The 21102-nt window shown below is 40.6% G+C and overlaps 1 protein-coding gene and 1 long non-coding RNA gene across 4 annotated transcripts in view; one reads left to right on the top strand and one right to left on the bottom strand.

Annotated features, from left to right (window-relative positions):
* sgsm2 (small G protein signaling modulator 2) overlaps positions 1 to 20502 on the top strand; it is a 46349-nt gene extending 25847 nt beyond the window's left edge. Inside the window, exons 4-24 of one of the 3 annotated variants that reach the window (XM_025054993.1) lie at positions 1385 to 1552; positions 1830 to 1897; positions 3043 to 3191; positions 3326 to 3460; positions 3550 to 3674; positions 4364 to 4431; positions 4565 to 4728; positions 5342 to 5474; positions 5688 to 5822; positions 8130 to 8304; positions 9727 to 9791; positions 11052 to 11197; positions 12720 to 12848; positions 12943 to 13125; positions 13709 to 14095; positions 14639 to 14763; positions 15322 to 15404; positions 15624 to 15733; positions 15833 to 15929; positions 16876 to 17043; positions 17474 to 20502. In XM_025054993.1, the coding sequence (XP_024910761.1) occupies positions 1385 to 1552; positions 1830 to 1897; positions 3043 to 3191; positions 3326 to 3460; positions 3550 to 3674; positions 4364 to 4431; positions 4565 to 4728; positions 5342 to 5474; positions 5688 to 5822; positions 8130 to 8304; positions 9727 to 9791; positions 11052 to 11197; positions 12720 to 12848; positions 12943 to 13125; positions 13709 to 14095; positions 14639 to 14763; positions 15322 to 15404; positions 15624 to 15733; positions 15833 to 15929; positions 16876 to 17043; positions 17474 to 17562 (2902 nt within the window). In that variant the 3' untranslated portion in view covers positions 17563 to 20502. Of the gene's footprint in view, positions 1 to 1384; positions 1553 to 1829; positions 1898 to 3042; positions 3192 to 3325; positions 3461 to 3549; positions 3675 to 4363; positions 4432 to 4564; positions 4729 to 5341; positions 5475 to 5687; positions 5823 to 8129; positions 8305 to 9723; positions 9792 to 11051; positions 11198 to 12719; positions 12849 to 12942; positions 13126 to 13708; positions 14096 to 14638; positions 14764 to 15321; positions 15405 to 15623; positions 15734 to 15832; positions 15930 to 16875; positions 17044 to 17473 lie in introns of all 3 variants that reach the window. The other 2 variants (XM_025054992.1, XM_025054994.1) reach the window with 2 other exon arrangements.
* Positions 13944 to 21102, bottom strand: part of LOC103377714 (uncharacterized) — a 7437-nt gene continuing 278 nt past the window's right edge. The window contains exons 2-7 of the long non-coding RNA XR_521438.3: positions 18330 to 18867; positions 15887 to 15993; positions 15638 to 15754; positions 15320 to 15476; positions 14297 to 14389; positions 13944 to 14080 (exon numbers count right to left, since the gene is read on the bottom strand). This is a non-coding gene — a long non-coding RNA (uncharacterized LOC103377714). The remainder of the gene's footprint in view (positions 14081 to 14296; positions 14390 to 15319; positions 15477 to 15637; positions 15755 to 15886; positions 15994 to 18329; positions 18868 to 21102) is intronic.

Genomic DNA, 21102 nt, shown 5'->3' with positions numbered 1-21102 from the left:
TGTATATATGTATATATCTATATGTGTATATATGTATATATATATGTATATATATATGGATATATATATGGATATATGTATATGTATGTGTATATATAAATATATAGGGAGAGATATACATATATATGGATATATATGTATATATATGTAAATATGTATATAAATATTCAATATATTATCTGTACAGTCAACCATGTTTTAACATTTGCTGTATAAGATGTTAAAAAAATGCACAAATACATGCCTTCAAATACATATATATAAAATAACACATTTATTTATGTTTTATATTTTAATACAACATCGAACAGAATCCTCCTATTGAAAATAATAATATTAATTTTACTTCAAATACTGCATTTTAAATGTATCCAGTTGGTATTTGAGACTCGATTCCAAGATGGTGACTTTGTCTTGAGACGTCGTTCTGTTCGGCAGGAACGGGATTAAAGATTTCATGTGAAACGCTGTCATCTTTCATGGATTCCTGAAAGGTCAGGATTGTGAAAGGTGTGAGTTTGATCATATTTGTGTCTGCGCTGACAGTCAGGAGGATAATCATCGTATTTTTACCCGCTTTACTTTTACTGCTTCCTGTGTTTTTACTTCTTCTCAATTTTTATTGACATCCTGAGGGTAATTCTCTCTAATTTGATATTTAACAAATGGTTTCTCGTGTGTGACATTGAACGATCAAACATCCGAAACAGAAACGTGTTATCAGTGTTATCATCTTCAGGTTTTTTTTTTTTTGTCAGATCAACACCGGCATGTTTGAAGGGTTATTTATAGAATTCTGAATATTGGAAATGTTGACGGCCATAATTCCACTTTTGAAATGTGAAAATCCATCAACGTGCTGGTAAAAACAGAAGATGGACGAGCCTCACCGGTCAAGTTAGAGTGGTTGTTACTGAAGATTTACTGTAGAGTAGGTCGTCCACTAATTAGAAGGTCCGTAGTTCGATTTCCTGGGGGGCAGTTTACACTCTGAATAATCTCAGAGTGAATTATTGAACCCAAAGAAATCACAGAATTCTGTATGAAAATGTTTTTCTCTTGACCATCAGTTCACAGTGGAGCCTGAGGATGAAGCCCTGAGGTTCCTGTTCATTAAAACTTTTTCAAAGATACCAATTAATGAACGTTAACTAAATTCACAGCACGAAGATTCTCTAGTTTGACTACAATCTTAGTTTTTACTTGTTCTTTTAAGATATTAAAAACCAGTTTCTTTAATCTGATAAAATATAAATAAAATATATTTTATTATATATAATACGTTATTTCTTCTACTTCCAGTATAAAACCCTGCCGGCTCACACAGAAACACTTCGTTAAGGTCTTCTGTTAACAGTGATGTCATGTTCTCCGTGTTCCACAGGAGAACTCAGAGTGTGGGACATGAGCCTCTCAGAAGACAGGGCTCCTCCACCACCAGCCGTCCCCCCCAGCCTCTCTCCGCCCAGGCCGTCAAACACATCTGGGTCCGAACGGCGCTCTTCGAGAAGGTTCTGGACAAGGTTGTGCAGTACATTGTAGACAACTCAAGGTGAAGTCTTTCACTAGCATTAACCTTTTGTTTAGTTGTGTTTATTTCACTCTTTAGAGATTTCCAAAAAAAAGTTGTTTTTTTTACAGGACAAAAAATGGAAAAAAATAAGGCTGTTAAAATGTTACTTTGACATCAAAAGTCACTTTATTGAACCGTCCACCAGGGGGATGTGTTGAGTGACTTTAATTTGTGACCTTTGTTGTGTACCGACGTCAGGTTTAACATGAAGTTAATCCTTAACGTCGCTCTTTTCCCGCTGTGTTTGTCACCGCAGTAAATACTATGAGAGAGAAGCTCTGATGCACGACTCGGTGTTCGGGCCCATCCTGGCTGCTCTGCTGGGTGAGTAGACGAGACCGCGCTGCAGCTGAAACCAAGTGAAACCAATTATCTGAACAAAGCTACAGTTCTTAAAAAAACATATATCTGTCTAATGTTAGCATCAGATAATAAATGACAACTCCGTAGAAGACCGAGACATTTTTTTCCCAGTTCTGGTGGAAGTGTAACGTCGGTGATGTTAATGCTGACGGCTGAGAGCAGACTGAGGCAGAGAGACACAGCCCAGGGTTTAATGATCAGTCAGACAGGAGCAGGAAACAAACAAATGTACAGACTAGACCAAAGACGTCGAGGTGAAGACTGTGACAAGTGGCTGAGGAAAAAACAAAACACAGACTGTAAAGGTGAGCTGCTTTGGCTTCAAATCAGCAGCTAACGGCGGCTTCTGTTGTTGTGGGAGAAAGTAGCAGATGTGAAGAGCAGAGAGATTCAGGCGAAAAGGCTCCGGGACAGATGGGGAGCTGACAATTTATTTATGTATGCAAGAAAAAAAAAAGGAGAGACCAAAGTGTTTAGAACTGATGTGGGCTTTTGCTGCTAATTGGCATCTCTGCATATGTATCACTCTGTCAGTTCACGACACCGGGGCTGTTCTGTTTTTCAAAAAATGTTAAATAAAATTTGACAAGTTGTGCACCCGACTGTAAATGATTAGACTTCCAAATTTCAAAGGCACTCGCCGGTTTATTATTTTTGACTCTCTTTCGTTCTAACAGACTCTACTACAGTGTTTCCCAACCTTTTTTGAGCCGCGGCACATGTGTATATATATATATATATATCGTCAGGAAAAAACCCATGGCACACCATCAAACAAAAATGTCACAAACAGTATATGTAAAGAAATATATAATCTTCTAGTTTAAATGACCTCATAATTGACTAAAATCTTGGCCTGTTTAGTTGAAGACAACTCTGACATACTGGCAGGAATTGAAGAAAGACACTCACAAGATCTTCTTCAACAGATTTGATTATTTTATATATTTTTTTAGTTTTCATAGTTATCTGCTGCCACCTAGCAGAAGAGTATTTAAAAGTTTTCAGACCAGTTCAGTGAACATTTTCCACGGCACACTAGGGGGCCACGGCACAGTGTTTGGGACTCACTGCTCTACTCTGTGTGTGTGTCGTTGTGTTCTCAGTGGGGCCCTGCGCTCTGGAGTACACCAAGCTGAAGACATCGGATCACTTATGGACCGACCCCTCGGCCAACGAGCTGGTCCAGCGGCATCGTATTCACGGAGCTCACCGGAGCCAAGACTGCACGCCGGGCCGCCGGCCCGCCCTGGGGGTGAGTGTCAGCTGCTGCGGCCGTGTCGGTCCTTAGACGGTGTTGGAATATGGATTAGGTGGAAATGACAGAGGATGAGGAGGATCACGGGGGCTTTTTAGAAAATCTGAAGATATTCTCTTTCGCTATTTCAGATCCGCAAGAGGCAGAGCAGCGGCAGCATGTCGGAGGACAGGTTCGCCGCCTCGGCCAGGGAGTACGTGGAGTCTCTGCACCAGAACTCCAGAACACACCTTCTCTACGGCAAAAACAACGTCCTGGTGCAGCCAGTATGTCACACACCACCACGACTCTGACTTCAGGTGCTACTCTTACTCCACAATTATTTTAATTTTCTCCTTTTTTTACACACTTTCAGAAGAAGGACATGGAGGTGCTGCGGGGCTACTTGTCGCTTCACCAGGCTGGAGATAACCTCACCCTGAAATGGACCCCCAACCAGCTCATCAATGGCACCTTAGGAGACTGTGACCTGGAGAAAAGGTAGACCACCCCCCAAACTCCCCCCTTTAAATATTAACAGGGGGGCGTGTTACTGTCACTGTGAGCTCACCAGAGAGTCTACAGAAGAAAAGATAGAATTTTGGGGTTTTAAAAGCTTTGGTATGTCCTTCAAGACCATTATTTCCAACCCCCCCCCCCCCAATTCCTTCACTGTGGTCTTAAAATAAATTAATATATATATATATATATTCACTTATATTTATTTTGTAGACAGATTCCTTAAAAAATAATGTTATTCATAAGAATAAAATCTTTCTTTTCTTCCTTGCCTTAGCTCCATGTCCCACTAGAGGGGGCCACCCCCCAGTTTGAGAACTACTGGTTTAGAAAACCATCATGTCATAGTAGACATATAACCTGTTCTGAAATTAACAGTTTATCCTAATGTTCACATTTTATTACAAATGTAATGATAAAGTCTCCTTTTTTTTGTTAAATATAATTTTGAAATGTTTAGAAAACTATTAGAAGAGAAAAACTATATTATACTAGAAATTTTTTTATAACATTTCTGGACTCATTTATCATCAAGTCAAAGTTTCATTTTCAAAATAATGACATAAGATGTATAAAATCATCATTAATAGTAATTATACATATTAACAAAAGTATAAAATAATAATAAATAAAAATCCCAAAAAAAAAAGCCCATCCTTCCTCTGTTGTAGTATCTACTGGGACTACGCTCTGACTGTTCCTCTCAGACAGATCGTCTGTATCCACTGTCATCAACGACGTGAGTAAACAGCCAAGCTACAGTACATTTATAACTGTGATCATCCTGACATCACATCAACATGTTATGATGTCGACTGCTCTCCTTAAAAAAAAAATCAACTTATCTCCACTGATGACATTTCTGTGCACAGCCGACTGTGGTGGTACTCTGGTCCTGGTCAGCCAGGATGGGATCCAGCGACCTCCCCTGCACTTCCCCCCTGGTGGTCACCTCCTGGCGTTTCTGTCTTGCCTCGAGACAGGCCTCCTGCCGCGGGGGCAGCTGGAGCCGCCTTTGTGGTCCCAGAAAGGAAAGGTCTGTCACAGTTAGAGTCATAGTTTGGGTTTTAAAAGAAAAATCCTTAAATGTGAATTTAACGACTCAGAGAGCTGTGTTTAAAATTTCAAAATATGAATTTTAAATCTGTGCCTTATAAGAGTCAAGGCTGTTTTGGATATATATATATATATATTGTATATATATATATATATATATATATTGTATATGTGTATATATATATATATATATATATTGTATATGTGTATATATATATATATATATATATATATTGTATATGTGTATATATATATATATATATATATTGTATATATATATATATATATACTGTATATATATATATATATGTATATATATGTATATATATATCTGTATATATATTTGTATATATATATATGTATTTTTGTCTATATATGTATATATGTGTGTTTATATATGTATATATATGTGTATATATGTATATATATTAATACAGTAAATTACCCCTAAGCCGTGCCCTCAGTGCATCGTGGGTTTTTAATTTACCCCTAGACAGTTTTGTAACTCTAATCTCCTTAACTTGTCATTTCTGCTGCTGTAATAATAATCTCCGGTGTGTTGCGGTAATTCGATTCGTCCGTGTGTCCTACAGGGAAAAGTATTTCCTAAATTAAGAAAGCGGAGCAGTGCTGCACGGCTCATTGACCAAGACAGGAACGGAGAGGAGCAGACGGCGGCTGACTACGTGTTTCGTATCGTTTACCCAGGATACAGCTACGATGCCAGTGAGTAACACGTCACGAGTAACACATCACGAGTAACACGCGCTCATCCGCAGTGAATGTTATGCAAAAAAAAACAAAAAAAAATGCCACGTTCCTTTCTGACCAACTTTGGACGATGTGTTTGAAAAATGACAAGTGTTGCAGTACACAGTACACGTGTGTAGGCCTCCGCTCTTCTAACTGTGTTTTCTGTCGTCCCATTGGTGCAAGCAGTCACTATAAATTACCACCACACCACGGGCAGCCGCGCCCCCTCGCTGGACGATGACGAGGAAGAGGAAGATAGGCTCCATGCTATGATCTCAATGATCTGCTCGCGGAACCTCACAGATCCTAATGTCATGAAAGGTTTTTATCACTTAAACACACCCACCTGACCCCTGACCCCCGACCCCTCTCCTGTGACGCCATCCCAGCTGCATATGCCCCTCCCCCACCCCCCCTTCCTCACCTCTGTCTCCTCATCTTTACCTCCCAACCTCTTACCAGCTGTGTCCGCCTGTGTGTGTGCTGCCTGACACCAGCCCAACAGTGGAGAGAGAATGTGTCAAACTCGAGGCCCGGGGGCCGTATGCGACCCGCCAAGTCATTTTGTGTGGCCCGCAGGCATTTAAAAAAACATTTAATTACCTAAAAATGAAATCCATGTTGCTGAGTTTCTTAACCTGATAAATTAAGGGTTTTTTTTATTACGCAGAGAAATGTGCAATATTCGTGATAATGAGAGAATAAATATCCAAAGTCAGGGATTGATACTTTTAATGACCCTGTAAATGAAGTAATAATGTAAAGTGTACTTATCCCATGGATGAGTATCTCTATATAAGTTTTCATATACTCGAAAATTAAGTTTGGACCCCGCTTTTTGTTAAAAAGAATTTAATTTTCACAGGTGTTTTTTTTTTACCAGCAAACCAGAACCATGGGTCATCAGCACCAGATGTTGCTCAGTACTGAAGTCATTTCTTCTAAATATCAGGATTTTCTTGAAGTTCTTGAAGGCCTTATTTTGTGTTCTAATTTTGATGGTAAATTACAGCTACACTGTAAAGTGAAGCAGTTTTTTCGACGGCTCAGTGTCGTCGGCTTTGTCACACTTCCCGGCAGTCAATCCTGAAAAAGGCCACACACACAGCACAGACTTAATCCATAATCTCTAATCTTGTCATTTTTAATCTCAACCCTTAGCCTCACCTTTAACCTCATTATAATCCCAGCTCCAAACTGAACCGTTTACCTCAACGCTGCCTTTCAGTCAGTGGGGAACCACAGATGTCCCCACAAGTATAGCAATCCCAGAAGAACACATACACACACACTTACACACAGGCTCATCTGGGACCTCGTGTCATCGCTGATTCAAACTTCAACTCCAGTCGTGTCATTGGCTGAACGACTGGAGTCTCCGCCGGGTGCATTGCATCCTGGGAGTTTTAGCCGCTGGACAGTTTTAAGGGGGTGTGGCCTGTGGAGCATGCCTCGGCGCTGTTGGGTTTGTGTTGTCGTGGCCCAGAACTGGATGAAATATTTGCTTTTGCGTGTGCACTTCTTTAATTTCGACTTTTTCTTTTTTCCATTTTGTCCTTTTCATTTTTCACTTGCCACGTTGCTTGACAAGTTTTGCATGGGAACTCTGCACCCCTCTGATTGTTTTTTCTTTTTTTTTTAATGAACGACTGTGTGTGTTTTTCAGATATTTATGATGGAAATCTTCTCCGAGTCGACTTTGATTTTTTATTTCTCTCCCTTCCGTTCTCTGTTTTCTGTCCCCTTCACTCGTTCGTGCAGTCGTCTGCTGCGATGCTGTTCACTCTAATTCTTCACTAAACCCTGCCCACCCCTTTTCCTCCTCCCCCCGTGCCCCCCCGCCCGTTGGTCCCATTCCTGATTTTTTTTTTGTTTGCAATTTTTTCTTCTTTACATACATGTTTTTTGGAGGGTGGGCTTGAGGGGGTTGTTACAGAACAACAATAGTTCAGCTTCATATTTATGACAGGTCATCAGCTCCAACCTGAAGAATTAAGGTGAAGAGCATTTATTTAATGTCTGAGATTTTTTTTTTTTTTTACCTCTTGCCTTTCTGTGCCTTCTTTTTGGTGTCCATCGTTGTTGTTTATGAGATGATTGGTTTTGGTGTGTCTTGTCTTGTTCTGGCTTTTAGCATCCTGCATGGCCTGAGCATCAGCCCCCCCTCACCCCCCACTCTCCCCCTGCCCTCTCCTCCTCCTACACTTCCTTCCTCCTCTTTCCTTCTTCCTTTTCTTTCTGTCTTTCTTATCCGAGTGTGGAACTTATCCCTCTGAATGAACCTAGCATGGCTCTCCTGCATCTTCTCTGCCTGTCTCCTCCACAGCTTCCTCCAGCACCCCCTCCTCACCCCTCCCCCCACTCTTAGTTTACTCTCTACATCCGTGTTTTTTTTCCAGCTTTTACCTGTAACCTGAGTGAAGAATGTCCATTCATCAGTTCATCATTTAACATCATGAACGATGAGGTTGAGCACACACGAGTGGATGTGTCACTGGTTGAGCTGAGGGACCTTTGTCATAATATGACTTCAGTCAGAGACATATTGTAGAGAGGAAATGATCAACGCCGCCTCGTCCTCCCGTATCGCCGCTCTGAGACCTCTGTTTTCTCACTTTCGCTCCACAGACCACGGGGAAATGATGGAGATGCAGGGTTTCGGCGGAAGCCCGTCGTCATGGCAACAGGCCGAAGTAACCTCTCAGGAGTCCCTGTGCCAGTCCTGCTCCACAGCCGGTAGCAATGTGGCCGCGCGGTACCCAGCTGGCTGCACCTGCATACACAGCTCGTCAGACATTCACACGTAAGCACTTCCATTACGGCAGGACGTCTGATTCCCACTCCATGTTTGAAGGAGAGCGAGGGATTTCTGTGATGGCTGTAAATATTTTGATGATGAAAATCTGATATTAGTGTTGCCATCACTGACCTGTTGCTATGTTAAAACCCCCCACCCTCCCCAACACCCGGTGACTGTTACTAGGGTCTGAAAAGATTTCAGAGCAATCCCTGTTCTTCCACTTTCATAAACTCTACTCCCTGGAGTAAAAAATCAACTCAATAACAGAACCAGAGGAGTTGGGGGTGAGCGGGGTGGGGTCTTCCAGTAAACCAAGGAGGACAAACCAAACATTAGCTTAGCCACGAGGGACCTTCAACTCCAAAAGCCTGGAGATGAAAAAGACGTTACACAACAAAACCCATTCACAAAAATTCTGTTCTCTGGAGTACGGCATTGAAACCTGAGTGGTTTTGGTGAATCTAAATCTAAATCACAAATTAATCCCTCGGCAGCTGTTGCATAATTTGTTGCTATGGTGACCGCAGCTACCTTAAAAAAATGCATGAAACCATGTGCACCTCTCAGTTTTCCCTCACCTCACCGGTTCTTTGTTCTTTTCTTTAATTAAAGGTTCCACGGCGCATGCTTATATTTCATAACACACTGGTGGATTATGTAGCCTTGATTACAGTATCCAATATTTCATGTATTTAATGTAATCATAAAGATCTGCCATATATGACATTATTACATGTACCAATATATATTTAGATCTCATTTCATAACAATCCACAGTTTCATGTCCAAAGACGTGACATAATTGTACAATAATAGGAATTCATTGTTCTGTCGATTACTGTCATACTTTATTAAACAGGTTTTTGGTCTAATCACATTATATATTTCCCCCCTGAGCAATGAATGCCTGCCAAAAATTCCATATCCTGAAACTGTTGTTGGAAATTCCCATTAGACGTTGGCGTAAGAGCAGGAGGTCAAGGTCACATGACTGAGGAACAGATCAATCTACAGGAGCTGTTATCATTTCAAACCCTAAGTGTAGGCATATAAAAACATATCTCAAAATATATTGACATAAAATTAAGCAAAAGTTGCATATCTAATAGCAGAAAATTTAAAAGAATAAAATGGAAATAGTCCTGGATTTAGATAAAATTAAATATATTAAAGTAAATAAAAAACTAAAAAATAAAATGGAAAGAGTCCTGGATTTAGATAAAGTTTCTGTTAAATATATTAAAGTAAATAAAAAACATATAATGTTTTCTTTTTTAATTAATATGGATTTTTAACATTATTTTGGCAGGTTTTTTTCTATCATTAATTCGGGTGTGTCTTGAGTATATTTTTTAGTGTTAATGCATTAGGAGATTAACAATACCAGAGGTTGTGACCACGGTCTTTTCTTCCTTTTCCCAGCAGTATTCCTCTGAAGATGCTCTGCCAGAACATGAAGAGACAGATCGTCTCCAGAGCCTTCTACGGATGTGAGTAGAACACTGTTGACACACACACACACACAGCTCCGCTCCATTAAGGCTGTAATCTCCAAGTCCACCGGTCGACCAAAGTTCTGATTGGTTGATTTTTTTTGTTGTTGTTTATATACTTCTGATACTTTACTAGTTTTTACTTCTAGCTCCGTTTCTGTAGTAAGTCAATAATTTTCCATGAGTGATTTATTATGCATGTGGCGTTGACAACCAAACGGTTGATTGTATCAAATGTTGTTTATTGGACACATTTGTTTTGCTGCAGACAACGGGAACTGACAGTCGGATGTGAATTAATGTTCCACCTGCAGCCTGAGAAACACTGACACCATGTATTATTGGCTAACAATTCAATTTGATTTAAATAACACGGCACTGAATCACAACATTCATCATTCCCTCGTACAGACTGAGGCTTTACTATATTACAGAGGGAAACCCTGCAGAAAATGTTTGCTTTATTACAGTGAGGGGTAATTGCACCGAGGGCTGTAATATCAGATCCCACTGGGAAAAAAAAACAAACATTTAATATCAACTTCATAATCACTTTGCAGGAAGCATAATGCACTTGAAGTGATATTAAAAGTTTTTTATTAAATAACAGCGTTGGCCTTAATGGACTTTTGTTGCCAATGAGCTGCAGTGAGAAGATCATGTGACCTTGATGAGCACTCTGGACAAATACCCTAACATACAAGATATATAAACATTTACAGCACTTTGCCACTGTAAGAGTATCAGGAATCAGGGTCGGAGTTTCGATGTTGTAATACAGAAACCAAATTTTGTTGTGTGTATTTTTGGCCAAATATGTGCATTGACCAATAAGGCTGATTTTTACTCCATTGCCGTGTTTCCCACGGCATATACTCTACTGTATATCTTCAGGAAAAACCTAACAAAAAGTATATGTTATAAGGTACAATAATATTTTAGTTTAAATTTGCTAAAAACGTACTCTTCTTTAGTTGACAACAACGCTGATATACTGGCAGGAATTGAAGAAAGACACTCACAAAGACCTTCTTTAACAGATCTGATCATCTTTTTTTCTCATTTTATTTTTTAGCTTTTACACAGCTGTAGCAGGAACATCAGGTTCTTATAAAAGCTGACCTTGACCTTGACCCTTATGGACAAAGTTTTTTCATGTTGACACCAACATGGCCGGGGTCACCTAAACCCACAGGAGCCGCTTTGAACCCGATCACCGTTTAGTCTTAGCTTTGTCTTCTCGTGTGTCTTCTTCAGGGCTGGCCTACTGTCGACACCTGTCCACCGTACGCACCCACCTGTCAGCTCTGGTCAATCACAACATCGTTCCTCCAGACAGACCCTGTGAAGCGTCGGGAGGCCTCAGCAAAGAGGTGTGGAGCAAGTACCAGAAAGACTGTAAGGTGGGTTAAAAGAAAACTTTTTTTTAAACAAACTTTAAGGTAGTTTTATGATATTTTTGTCCGAGTTTAGACTGTGTTTAAGCTCTGGAGAATAGTGGCTGTCCACTGGAGATAAGGAGCGTGCATTGTGACTGACACATTTGAACAAGTGGGAAATGACTACAGTCTGATTCTGGTAAAGACGCTATTTGAAAACTGAGGCTGGGACTAATCTGCAGCTTCTTTTGTGTAGCAGCAGAAACACAGACTCCACTACAGAGGCATTAATCTTCCACCCACAGCGTCTGACATCATCCACCTCCCACAGGCTGAAAGATTTAGGAGCCAAGCTGTGCCAAGTTATTGTTGGTATAAAATTGGTCAGTGCACACAGATAAATCACGGTCACTCGATGCTGCAGGTGACCTGTGCTGTGGTTTTACACGTTGATACGTGAGTCCAGCCAATCCCTGAACTCACTGGCTTTGCTGTGTCGGTGTCGGTGACGGTTGAGGAGATTAATAATCTCTGGTAGGACTAGTGGGTTTTTAGCTAATCTCTGAAGACATCTGCAAAAGCAGGGGCATAAAGATGTGATTCTGTAAAATCAGTGAGATGAATCTTCCGTCTGGAGAAGTCTGGCCAGACATGGTGTTCCTGGGAGAGTTGGCGCCAAAACGACCAAAGGAGTTAACTTTGCAGAAGAACATAACAAATGTCCATGACGTTTAAGTCACTTGGACAGAGGGAATGTTTATGGTTTAACTTACCGTAATTTCTGGACTATAAGTTGCACATTTTTTTCATCCCTTGGCTGTGTTTGCGACTTATAATCAGGTGTAGCTTTTATATTAAAATATATAATTTCACATGTTAGATATTTTCACCTTGACAGCCACTAGAGGGCACTCTAATCTTGTGTACCAGTATCTGCTACTTATGTACAACTAAAAAATGTACATGTTAGTAATTTTCACACTGGCAGCCACTAGAGGGCACTCTACCTGGCTGGTGCAACTTATAAACCAGAAAATACGGTAATCTTAATTTTTCTGTTGTTTAAATTCTCCGTTACTTATTGTTAGAGTCTACGTCGATGATGAAATTCTCTACATTCTAGTTAGTTGTGAAATTCTAGCTGCTATTTGACCTTGTCGTTACTGTAAACGTTTCATTTCCATAAATGAACGTGTTTCTATTCTGGGTGGTTGCTGTGGATCCACCGTTAAAGTTATGATCCGCAGATGAAGAGTCTCATATTAATTACATGTTAGACCTGTGTCTCCTGCAGCTCCGCTCTCGCTCCTTTACTCTAATGGAAGTTTAATGAGTGTCAGTGAAATGAAGGCTCGTTAAGGAGTTCAGTGCGATGTCACAGTGATGCATGTTATCATTTATTTTTAATATAAAATTTAAAGGCGTTTCAACAAAGTCGTGATGATGCGTTCACCTACTGTCAAAACCCCGTGTCCTTTAATGACTGGTTTGTCTTCCTTAATTATTCCTGTACTTCCTTTGTATTTGTGTGTGTGTGTGTGTGTAGAACTACAAGGAGTTGGAGCTGCTGCGGCTGGTGTATTATGGAGGAGTGCAGCACGACATCAGGAAGGAGGTGTGGCCTTTCCTGCTGGGCCACTACAAGTTTGGCATGGGCAAGAAGGACATGAGTCAGGTACCACACACACACGTCCACAAAGACACGCACGCTCGTGCACGGTTTCCTTTGTCTTTTTAACGTTGTGTCTCGCTGCGTCGCTCTTCCACAGATAGATGCAAAGGTCAGCGAGCGTTACCAGCAGGTGATGCGTGAGTGGAAGGCCTGTGAGGTGATCGTCAGGCAGAGGGAGAAGGAGATGCAGTCGGCCATCTTTGCCAAGCTCTCATCAGGCAGCAGCATCGACAGTCACGTCCTGCGACTGGTTCACCGAGACTCTACACTCAGTAATGAGGTGAGAAACTCACCATCCAACACACACACACACACACGTTTGAATTCTTACAGCAGGGTTTTTTTATATTTTTTAATAACAATTCAACGAAGGCCAAAAGTGTGAGTCATTAGAAAAAAAATTTTTTATAACAATTTAATGAAGGCCAAAAGTGTGAGTCATTAGAAAATGTTGTAAAAAAAGGCTGGAGTTTCAGATCAACTGTTGATTTGTATTTTAACTTTTAATAGAATTATTTCACAGCTAAACTTTTGTTATTATTGCTAATGTGACAGAGGTTGTCGTTGAAAAGCTGACGCATCATATGTCTATGCAAATGTCATGTCAAAGGTCAGCCCAAATAGAACTACAAACTAAAGTTAGCTAAAACTGATTTTAAAAAGTTATACCAGAAAATGCTACAAGCTAATAGCGCTAATATATGACTTAAAAATAACCAAACATTTAGTTATTTCACACGTTAAAAAAACAACAACTGAAGCCTCAGTGTTTTTATTCATCGTGTTGAATTTATTTGCCATCAGTTTGGTTATAAAAGTTTGTAAAACTGTTTTCAGTTCTACCATGTCCCATGTGTCGTAAGGTCTTCATGTCAGTGGATGAGCCAGATGCCGGCAGCCAGGAGACCCCCAGTGCAGAAGACAGCACTCCCACCATGACCACCCTGGTTCCAGCTGCGGCTCCCCCTGCCGAGGAGCGCCCCCTGGTGGAGTTTGACTCCCCTGACTCGGGCCTTCCCTCCTCCAGGAACTACTCTGTGACCTCTGCTCACTCTCAGATCCTCTCCAGCATCGACGACGGTCAAAGCACCGAGGAGGAAGGGGGCGGCGGGGAGGAGACCAGGACTCCCAGTGTTCGCACGGAGCGTCAGGACTCGTTGACTGAAGAGAGGCTGTGTAGCCAGCTGGACAAACTGGTGACAAACGGGGCGTCTGCAGAGGGGACGTCACCATCCCTGTCCAAATATACGGTAGGTTTGAATCCACGGAAAATGTTAGCAATCTATAATTAACACATAATTATAGTGTGGCCATAATTATACCTGTCTCCATGGAAACTTTAAAGTACAACTGCTCAGGTCAGTGTTAAGTGATGGGGTCAGTGTAACTCTGTGAGGTCTTACTATTTTAAAATTAATTGAAAGATTTTTTAAAAATGTATTTATATTTACCTTTCAGTTGCTGTGCTGTTTTTCCACAAGGGGGCAGTGTAGAGAGGTGCAGCAGCACAGCCATGGTTGCATTGAAGAAAGATGCAGCTTGTGCTAAAAAAAAGTCATAAAGAAAGTCATTAGAAAACCTGAACTGACCCTTTAAAGACTGAACTCTTAGATTAGAAGTGTTTATTTAATTCAATATGTCATTACGACCCTGTTTTTATTGATTTGAAACGAGAGTTACTGCACAAGTGATGACAGGGCACTCGTAAATATATACAGCGAGACAGAGTGAGGTCACACAGAGTTCACAGACACTCAGTCACTGACGCTGACGGCCGCGTTTTCTTTGAACAGATCGAGTTGTTGGACATCGTCGCCCTGAATCTCCACAGAATCGATAAAGACGTGCAGCGCTGCGACAGGAACTACTACTACTTCAGCACCGCCAACCTGGAGAAACTACGCAACATCATGTGCAGGTACGACTGCCTGGTACTTCACCCTGTGGTACAGTACGTGCATATAAGAATATACTTGTGTGGGGAAACGGTAATACAGTCTAAGGAGGGTTGATAACGGTGGGGGGGGTTTGTAAAGGGTAAATATATATATACGTAAATAACATCATACCTATCTCACCTCTACTTTGCGATTCTTATGTATTTAAAAATATTTTTCACTACCAGTTAAGAGGTTATAGCTCTTAACTGGTAGTGAAAGAAAAAACAAACAAAAAACACATATTTGATACAAAACAACAGTGTTTTGTATCAAATATGTGTTTTTTTGTTTGTTTTTTCTTCGTCCCGTTTCTGCCTAAAACAAACAAAAATACAGAGAGAAGATTTTAATACCTTAATTAAGGCTGTAAGAAAATATCAACACAGTGAGATGTTTTTTTTTCATGTAACCGTATTAATATTCTACAGCACTGTATTGTTTGTTTTTTTTAATTAACAATTAACATGCAAATATATTTACAGGCCTGGTTCATTTTTCTGTGTTTGTGTGTGTGTGTGTGTTTCTCCTACTCACAGTTATGTGTGGGAACACCTAGAAATGGGCTACGTTCAGGGCATGTGTGACCTGCTGGCTCCGCTCATGGTCATCCTGGATGATGGTGAGAACAAACAGTCTCTGCTCCTCCTGTTGTTGTTGTTGTTGTTGTTGTTGTTGTGTCCTGTACATGGACCTGAGATGAATCAGGAGAACCATCAGTCTGGTTTAGAGAGTTATATCAGCCAATCAATAATCAATATGTCATCTTAAAGATCTATATGATTAATCAACACATCATCATGTTGTCTTTGTGTGTGTGTGTGTGTGTGTGTGTGATCAGAGTGTCTGGCTTACAGCTGCTTCACTCAGCTAATGAAGAGGATGAGTCAGAACTTCCCTAACGGTGGAGCCATGGACACACACTTTGCCAACATGAGGTCACTGATCCAGGTGACAGATAACGTCTTTAGTCTGTGTGTGTGTGAGAGAGAGAGTTAAAAAACAGAAGTCACTTACATTAAAACATCTCTGTGTGTGTGTTTGTGTCAGATCCTGGACTCAGAGCTGTTTGAACTGATGCAGCAGAACGGAGACTACACTCACTTCTACTTCTGCTACCGCTGGTTCCTGCTGGACTTCAAGAGAGGTGAACTTCCTGTTCTCTTCTGTCGATCGCCCGGTGTCGGTCACGTCGTCCTTCAGTTCTGACCCTGTCACAAGAAAGAAGTGACAGTTTCACTGTGACCAGAGTTTAGTTGATTAAAGTGTGTTTACAATAAACAACACGACTTCTCTGTATCATGGTGTTTCTGGTGTAACTTTCTTCTGAGTAATCAGATTACAAATATATGATATTACATCCAATCAGTCAAATCACCGTCAGAGTGGTTTTAGTGGACGACTGCCTCTTCAGCTGACAACCTCCAATCACAGCACAGTTTTACAGTTAACATTAGCTTTCTCCTCCTCCTTCTTCTTCTTTTCTTCTCCTTCTTCTTCTTCTTTTCCTCTTCCTCCTCCTCCGTCTTCTTATTTGCCACCGTCTTCTTCTTCTTTTCCTCTTCCTCCTCCTCATTCTTCTACTTTTCTTCCTCCTTCTTCTTCTTCTTTCCCCCCTCCTTTTCCTCTTCCTCCTCCTTCTTCTTTTCCTCCTCCTTCTTTTCCTCTCCCTCCTTCTTCTTTTCCTCCTCCTTCCTCTTCCTCCTCCTCCTTCCTCTTCATCTTCTTTTCCTCTTCCTCCTCCTTCTTCATCTTCTTTTCCCCCTCCATCATCTTCTTCTTTTCCTCTTCCTCCTCCTTCTTCTTCGCCCCCTCCTTCTTCTTTTCCTCTTCCTCCTCCTCCTTCTTCTTCCTCTTCATCTTCTTTTCCTCTTCCTCCTCCTTCTTCTTCTTCCTCTTCATCTTTTTTTCCTCCCCCTCCATCATCTTCTTCTTTTACTCTTGCTCCTCCTCCTTCTTCCTCTTCATCTTCTTTTTCTCCTCCTCCTCCTCCTTCTTCTTGGTTATTGTGTACTATATTAAAAAGGAAGAATCAGTGAAGGACGTGAAAAGTAAATGATGTTCATGTTTTTGTTTTTTCCGTGTGTGTCCAGAGCTCCTGTACGAGGATGTCTTTGCCGTATGGGAAGTGATCTGGGTCGCTCCGAGGATTTCATCCCAACACTTTGTTCTCTTCCTGGCTCTGGCCCTGGTCACAGTTTACCGTGAGATCATCATGGACAACAACATGGATTTCACTGACATCATCAAGTTCTTCAATGGTAGGTGGCGCTATTAGTAGCTAGTGTTGTCCGGAGAGATTTACAGCGCCCCCTGATGGGAGCGCACAAACAGTATTCCCTGCAAAAATACAAATACAAAACACCAGTACAAAGTACAAAGTACTGTATGGTATGTCTACAAAAAAAAATTTGGAGACTGTGTTTGGTGGCCACACTTTTTGTAAGGCAGTGGTGTTTAGGCTCCTCCTAGTGGTGCACAGGGGAAACTGGTTCCGACTAATTAGTGCTGCTTCATTGGACACTTCCTGTTTCGGTCTTAGCTGATGGTGTACAAAATGGTTTCAGTCAGTCCAGGACTCGGCCATCTTTTGTTTGTATTTGAAAACCAGTGCTCTCATTATTGTCACGGGAACTTTGACTCTGTGTTTTCATCCGAGGCTGCCTCATTAATAGTTTGTCTGGTCCACAGAGATGGCAGAGCGTCATGACGTCCAACATATCCTGAAGGTAGCACGTGAGCTGGTGCACAAAGTTCAGTCTCTGATGGACAACAAGTGACCCCAGATGAGGAGGAGGAGGAGGAGGAGAGAGAAGAGGATGATGCCAAAGCTGTCAGTCGAAGAAATGTCGGCATGTTCCCAGCTCTCCGTCTCTCCAGAGAAGGTCCAGAGGTGTGGAGTTGATGGTCTCCTGGGCTCCTTCCAGGTCAGATGGAGGTCTGAGGTGGTGCAGAACTGCTGCTGCTGCTGCTGAGGAGGACCGGCCGCAGGAACAGGCCTGGATCTGTTTACATTTACCTTTACCTTTGGAATGCTCATAGTGTCCGTTCAGACATGTGGACGTGTCTGCATGCTTGTGAGTTTGATCACACTGTGAGGACATTCTTCAGTCTCCCCAAGTCCTGCAGAGCTTATGTGTGTATGTGCATGAAAACACAACACACGCACACACATGAATACACATACACACACTTTAAATCAAGTCCAAGCTCCAGTTTCTACATCCAAGTGCTGAAAGAGAACATGTGCAATGCCAGTTGGGATACCGTTGTTCCTCCACCAGAGGCCAGTAGAGTTCAGGATTCCTCCACTACATTGTCAGAGGAACAGAGGACTTTGCCACGAAGTTTTCATTAGTGACCAAATGTACTGTGCCAACTACCTTTTTCATGAGTGTTTTCTACAGCTTGTGTGTGTTCCTCCACCCCCCGCCCTGCCCCCCGCCCCCTTTTTTCTTTCAGTCCACAACTTCATTTTCACACAAATGTTGCCTTTATCAGTAACAGCCCAAGGTACTTAGTTGCACTTTTTGTAAGGTTTTCCTACCTGGTGCCTGTGAAGACCTCGCTGGACTCAGTGGAGGCTTGAGGCTCCGTGAGAGGCCAAAACGTTGAGAAACTCAGGATGGGTTGCAGCCAACTTTTCAGAGCACGTCGGTCAGTGTTTAGGGTTTAATGTTTTCTCCTGGTTCCAAAACAAAAGACAACAGGGAATAGAGCACAACAGATACAACTAAAAGCACAGAAAGTTCTTGTTCTTCTTCTCTTGTTTTTTTTTTTTTTTAGCTTTAGTCTTGTCCTGTTTGAATGTTCCTCCATGAATCTGACTCACTCAAATGACAGCTTTGGTGACAACGACACATTTAAATAATATATATTTTAGTATTTTCTGATCAAAAACATTCTTAAATATTTGAAGTTGGATATTAAGTGAAACGCTTTTAAATTCATCAAAATTATTTAATAATAAAAATAATAATTCTTACCAGCGTGTCTGTGAAGATTCTCCTTCATCCAGGTCATGTTATCCACATAGTTTAGTCCAAGAAGAAGTCCAGAACTCTTTGAATTCTTACCAGCAATTTCTGGAATTTACAAAAAATATTCATTAGAAAACATTTCCCCACTAACAGCTGATCTGTATAAGAGCCAGGCTGCAGTGTGACTTTCATAATACAATCCAAACATCATTCCAAGTACCAACAGAAATTGGTTTTCAACAAAACAGCATTGAGTTTTGTAAACAGAAGAACAACAAAAATGCAAAACAAATTCTCCATTGAAGGCTGGTTTAGTCAGACAAACAGAAAACCTTAAAGTATTAAAACACTGGATTTGGAATGATTTTCACTCATTGGATTACTACAGTATTTCCATTGCATATCAGCAACACTAGAGCCTCTTTCTGATTGGTCAGGTTTAGGGCGTGTTGTTTTTTTTTTAGGGACCAACACTTCAAGTTTTTAAGTTTGTCTGAAGAAACGCTTAGAACGGAGTCAAACATAGTCCCTGAAACAAAAGGCAACAATGTTGTGTTTCTGTAAACTGTGGTCAGGAAAAGTTGTCTGTGTGATCCAGCCTCTGAAATGGATGGAGACACGATTGCAACGTTTGAATCTTAGAAGACCTGAGACAAAGCTACTCTCCATAACCCCTCTGTCTGTTGATCATTAATTCAGTATTGTTTTGTTTTTGTCTTTTCTCGGTCACCGCAGAAAAGCATCTCTTTGAATCACAGTGAAACGGTTTCCATCTGATTTATAAACCACTTTGTCACTTTGACCCTTTACCCCTGCTCCCCACGCCTCCTTAAAAGGTCCAACATGGCTGCATTCTTGGTCATCCAGCACTGACCCACGCCTGTGATTCAAGTGTCTTCCCCAATCCTGAAGTGTGCCGTAAATTAATTCGGCTCTCTGATTGGCTCGCCTGATCCCAGGAATGGGCGGTGGTGTGGATGTACCTTTGCCTTGTCCCCGCTCTGCTTCCACAGCAACACCGAGGGGGTGGATGAGAAAAATATGGGCCCATAGCCGAGCCTTTTCTTCCAATCAGGACATTGTGTACCAAAGCCTTGAAACTAGAGCCCGACTGATACTTGATTCTAGGACCAAACACAATCCTGGTACTTTATTAGAATTTAAAAACAATCTGATACTTTGTTGGCTCCTATATTTCGTCACAACTACATTTTTCTGCAAACATTTTCATATTTTCGCAACTGAAATTTGGCAGATATCAGTCGGGCTCTACGAGAAACAGCCCCCCGCTGTGGCATGACAACAATGTGCAATTTCATACTGCATCTTGAATACTGACTGTTTACTATATGTGTAAAATATTTTTGACAATGGGGATCTCTGATTCTTTATCTACAGTCTAGGTTCTGTTCTTTGAGACAACCCATGGAGAGTCTATACTGTTGTAAATAGGAACCAAAACTCTGATATTTCTATGAAGACCATCAGAACTATAACCTATTTTCAAATCTATTTTTATGTTGGCGTCACAGGTGTATACTGTGCAGAGCTGCAGAATGTGTGCAGACCATGTACACGTCGACTGTTAAGTGTTCTTTCTCAATGTTGTGCACTGACTTCAAGATTTTAAATTTCTATTTATTTAGAGAGCCGGTGATTGCATTGCTGAATATGTACTTGTCAGGATGTATCATTTGCCTTGAATGTAATGTAATTAAACAGAGGTTGTTGCGTTATTAATGTGCCTTCCCTCTGTTTTTATTGATTTTTATAGATGTAGCATTGAAAGGTTGTAGTTAGAACTTTAAAAAAAGGGATGTTGCCATCAGTAATGTTGTACTTTAGGAGCACTGTACCTTTTATCACTGTTGACTTAATGTGATTTTACTATTTTCAGGATTCCCATGATTTTGCCTCCAGGATATTTTCAGTGACTCCAGGGACGTGTTGCTTTTGATCAATGGTTGACGTTACAGGTAAGATCTTGTTTCAGTATTCATTTTTCTGTTTGTTTTTTTTTTTCAAAAAATTATGAAAAAAAAAATTCCAAAAATTTTACAAGTTTGCTTAAAATTTAAAAAAAAAAAATCTCTTCTGAACATTTTCTAAAACCTTTTCAAAATTTTTTTTTCCAAAAATTTTTTTTTGTTTTTCAAAAAAAAAATATTTTTTTTAATTTTTAGAAAAAAATTTTTTTTCAAAATTTGTTTTTCAAATTTTTAGTAACATTTTATTTCTTAAAATGTTTCAATTTTTTTTGGAAAACTTTTAGAAAATTTTCTTTTTAAAATGTATCTTTAGAATTTTTTTTGCAAAATTTTTTTTCCTAACATTTGAAAT

Source organism: Cynoglossus semilaevis, chromosome 4, assembly GCF_000523025.1.
Source record: "Cynoglossus semilaevis isolate Cse_v1.0 chromosome 4, Cse_v1.0, whole genome shotgun sequence".
Classification (NCBI taxonomy): domain Eukaryota; kingdom Metazoa; phylum Chordata; class Actinopteri; order Pleuronectiformes; family Cynoglossidae; genus Cynoglossus; species Cynoglossus semilaevis.
Note: the sequence above shows the minus strand (reverse complement) of the source record. Positions and strands in the feature narration are given on the sequence as shown.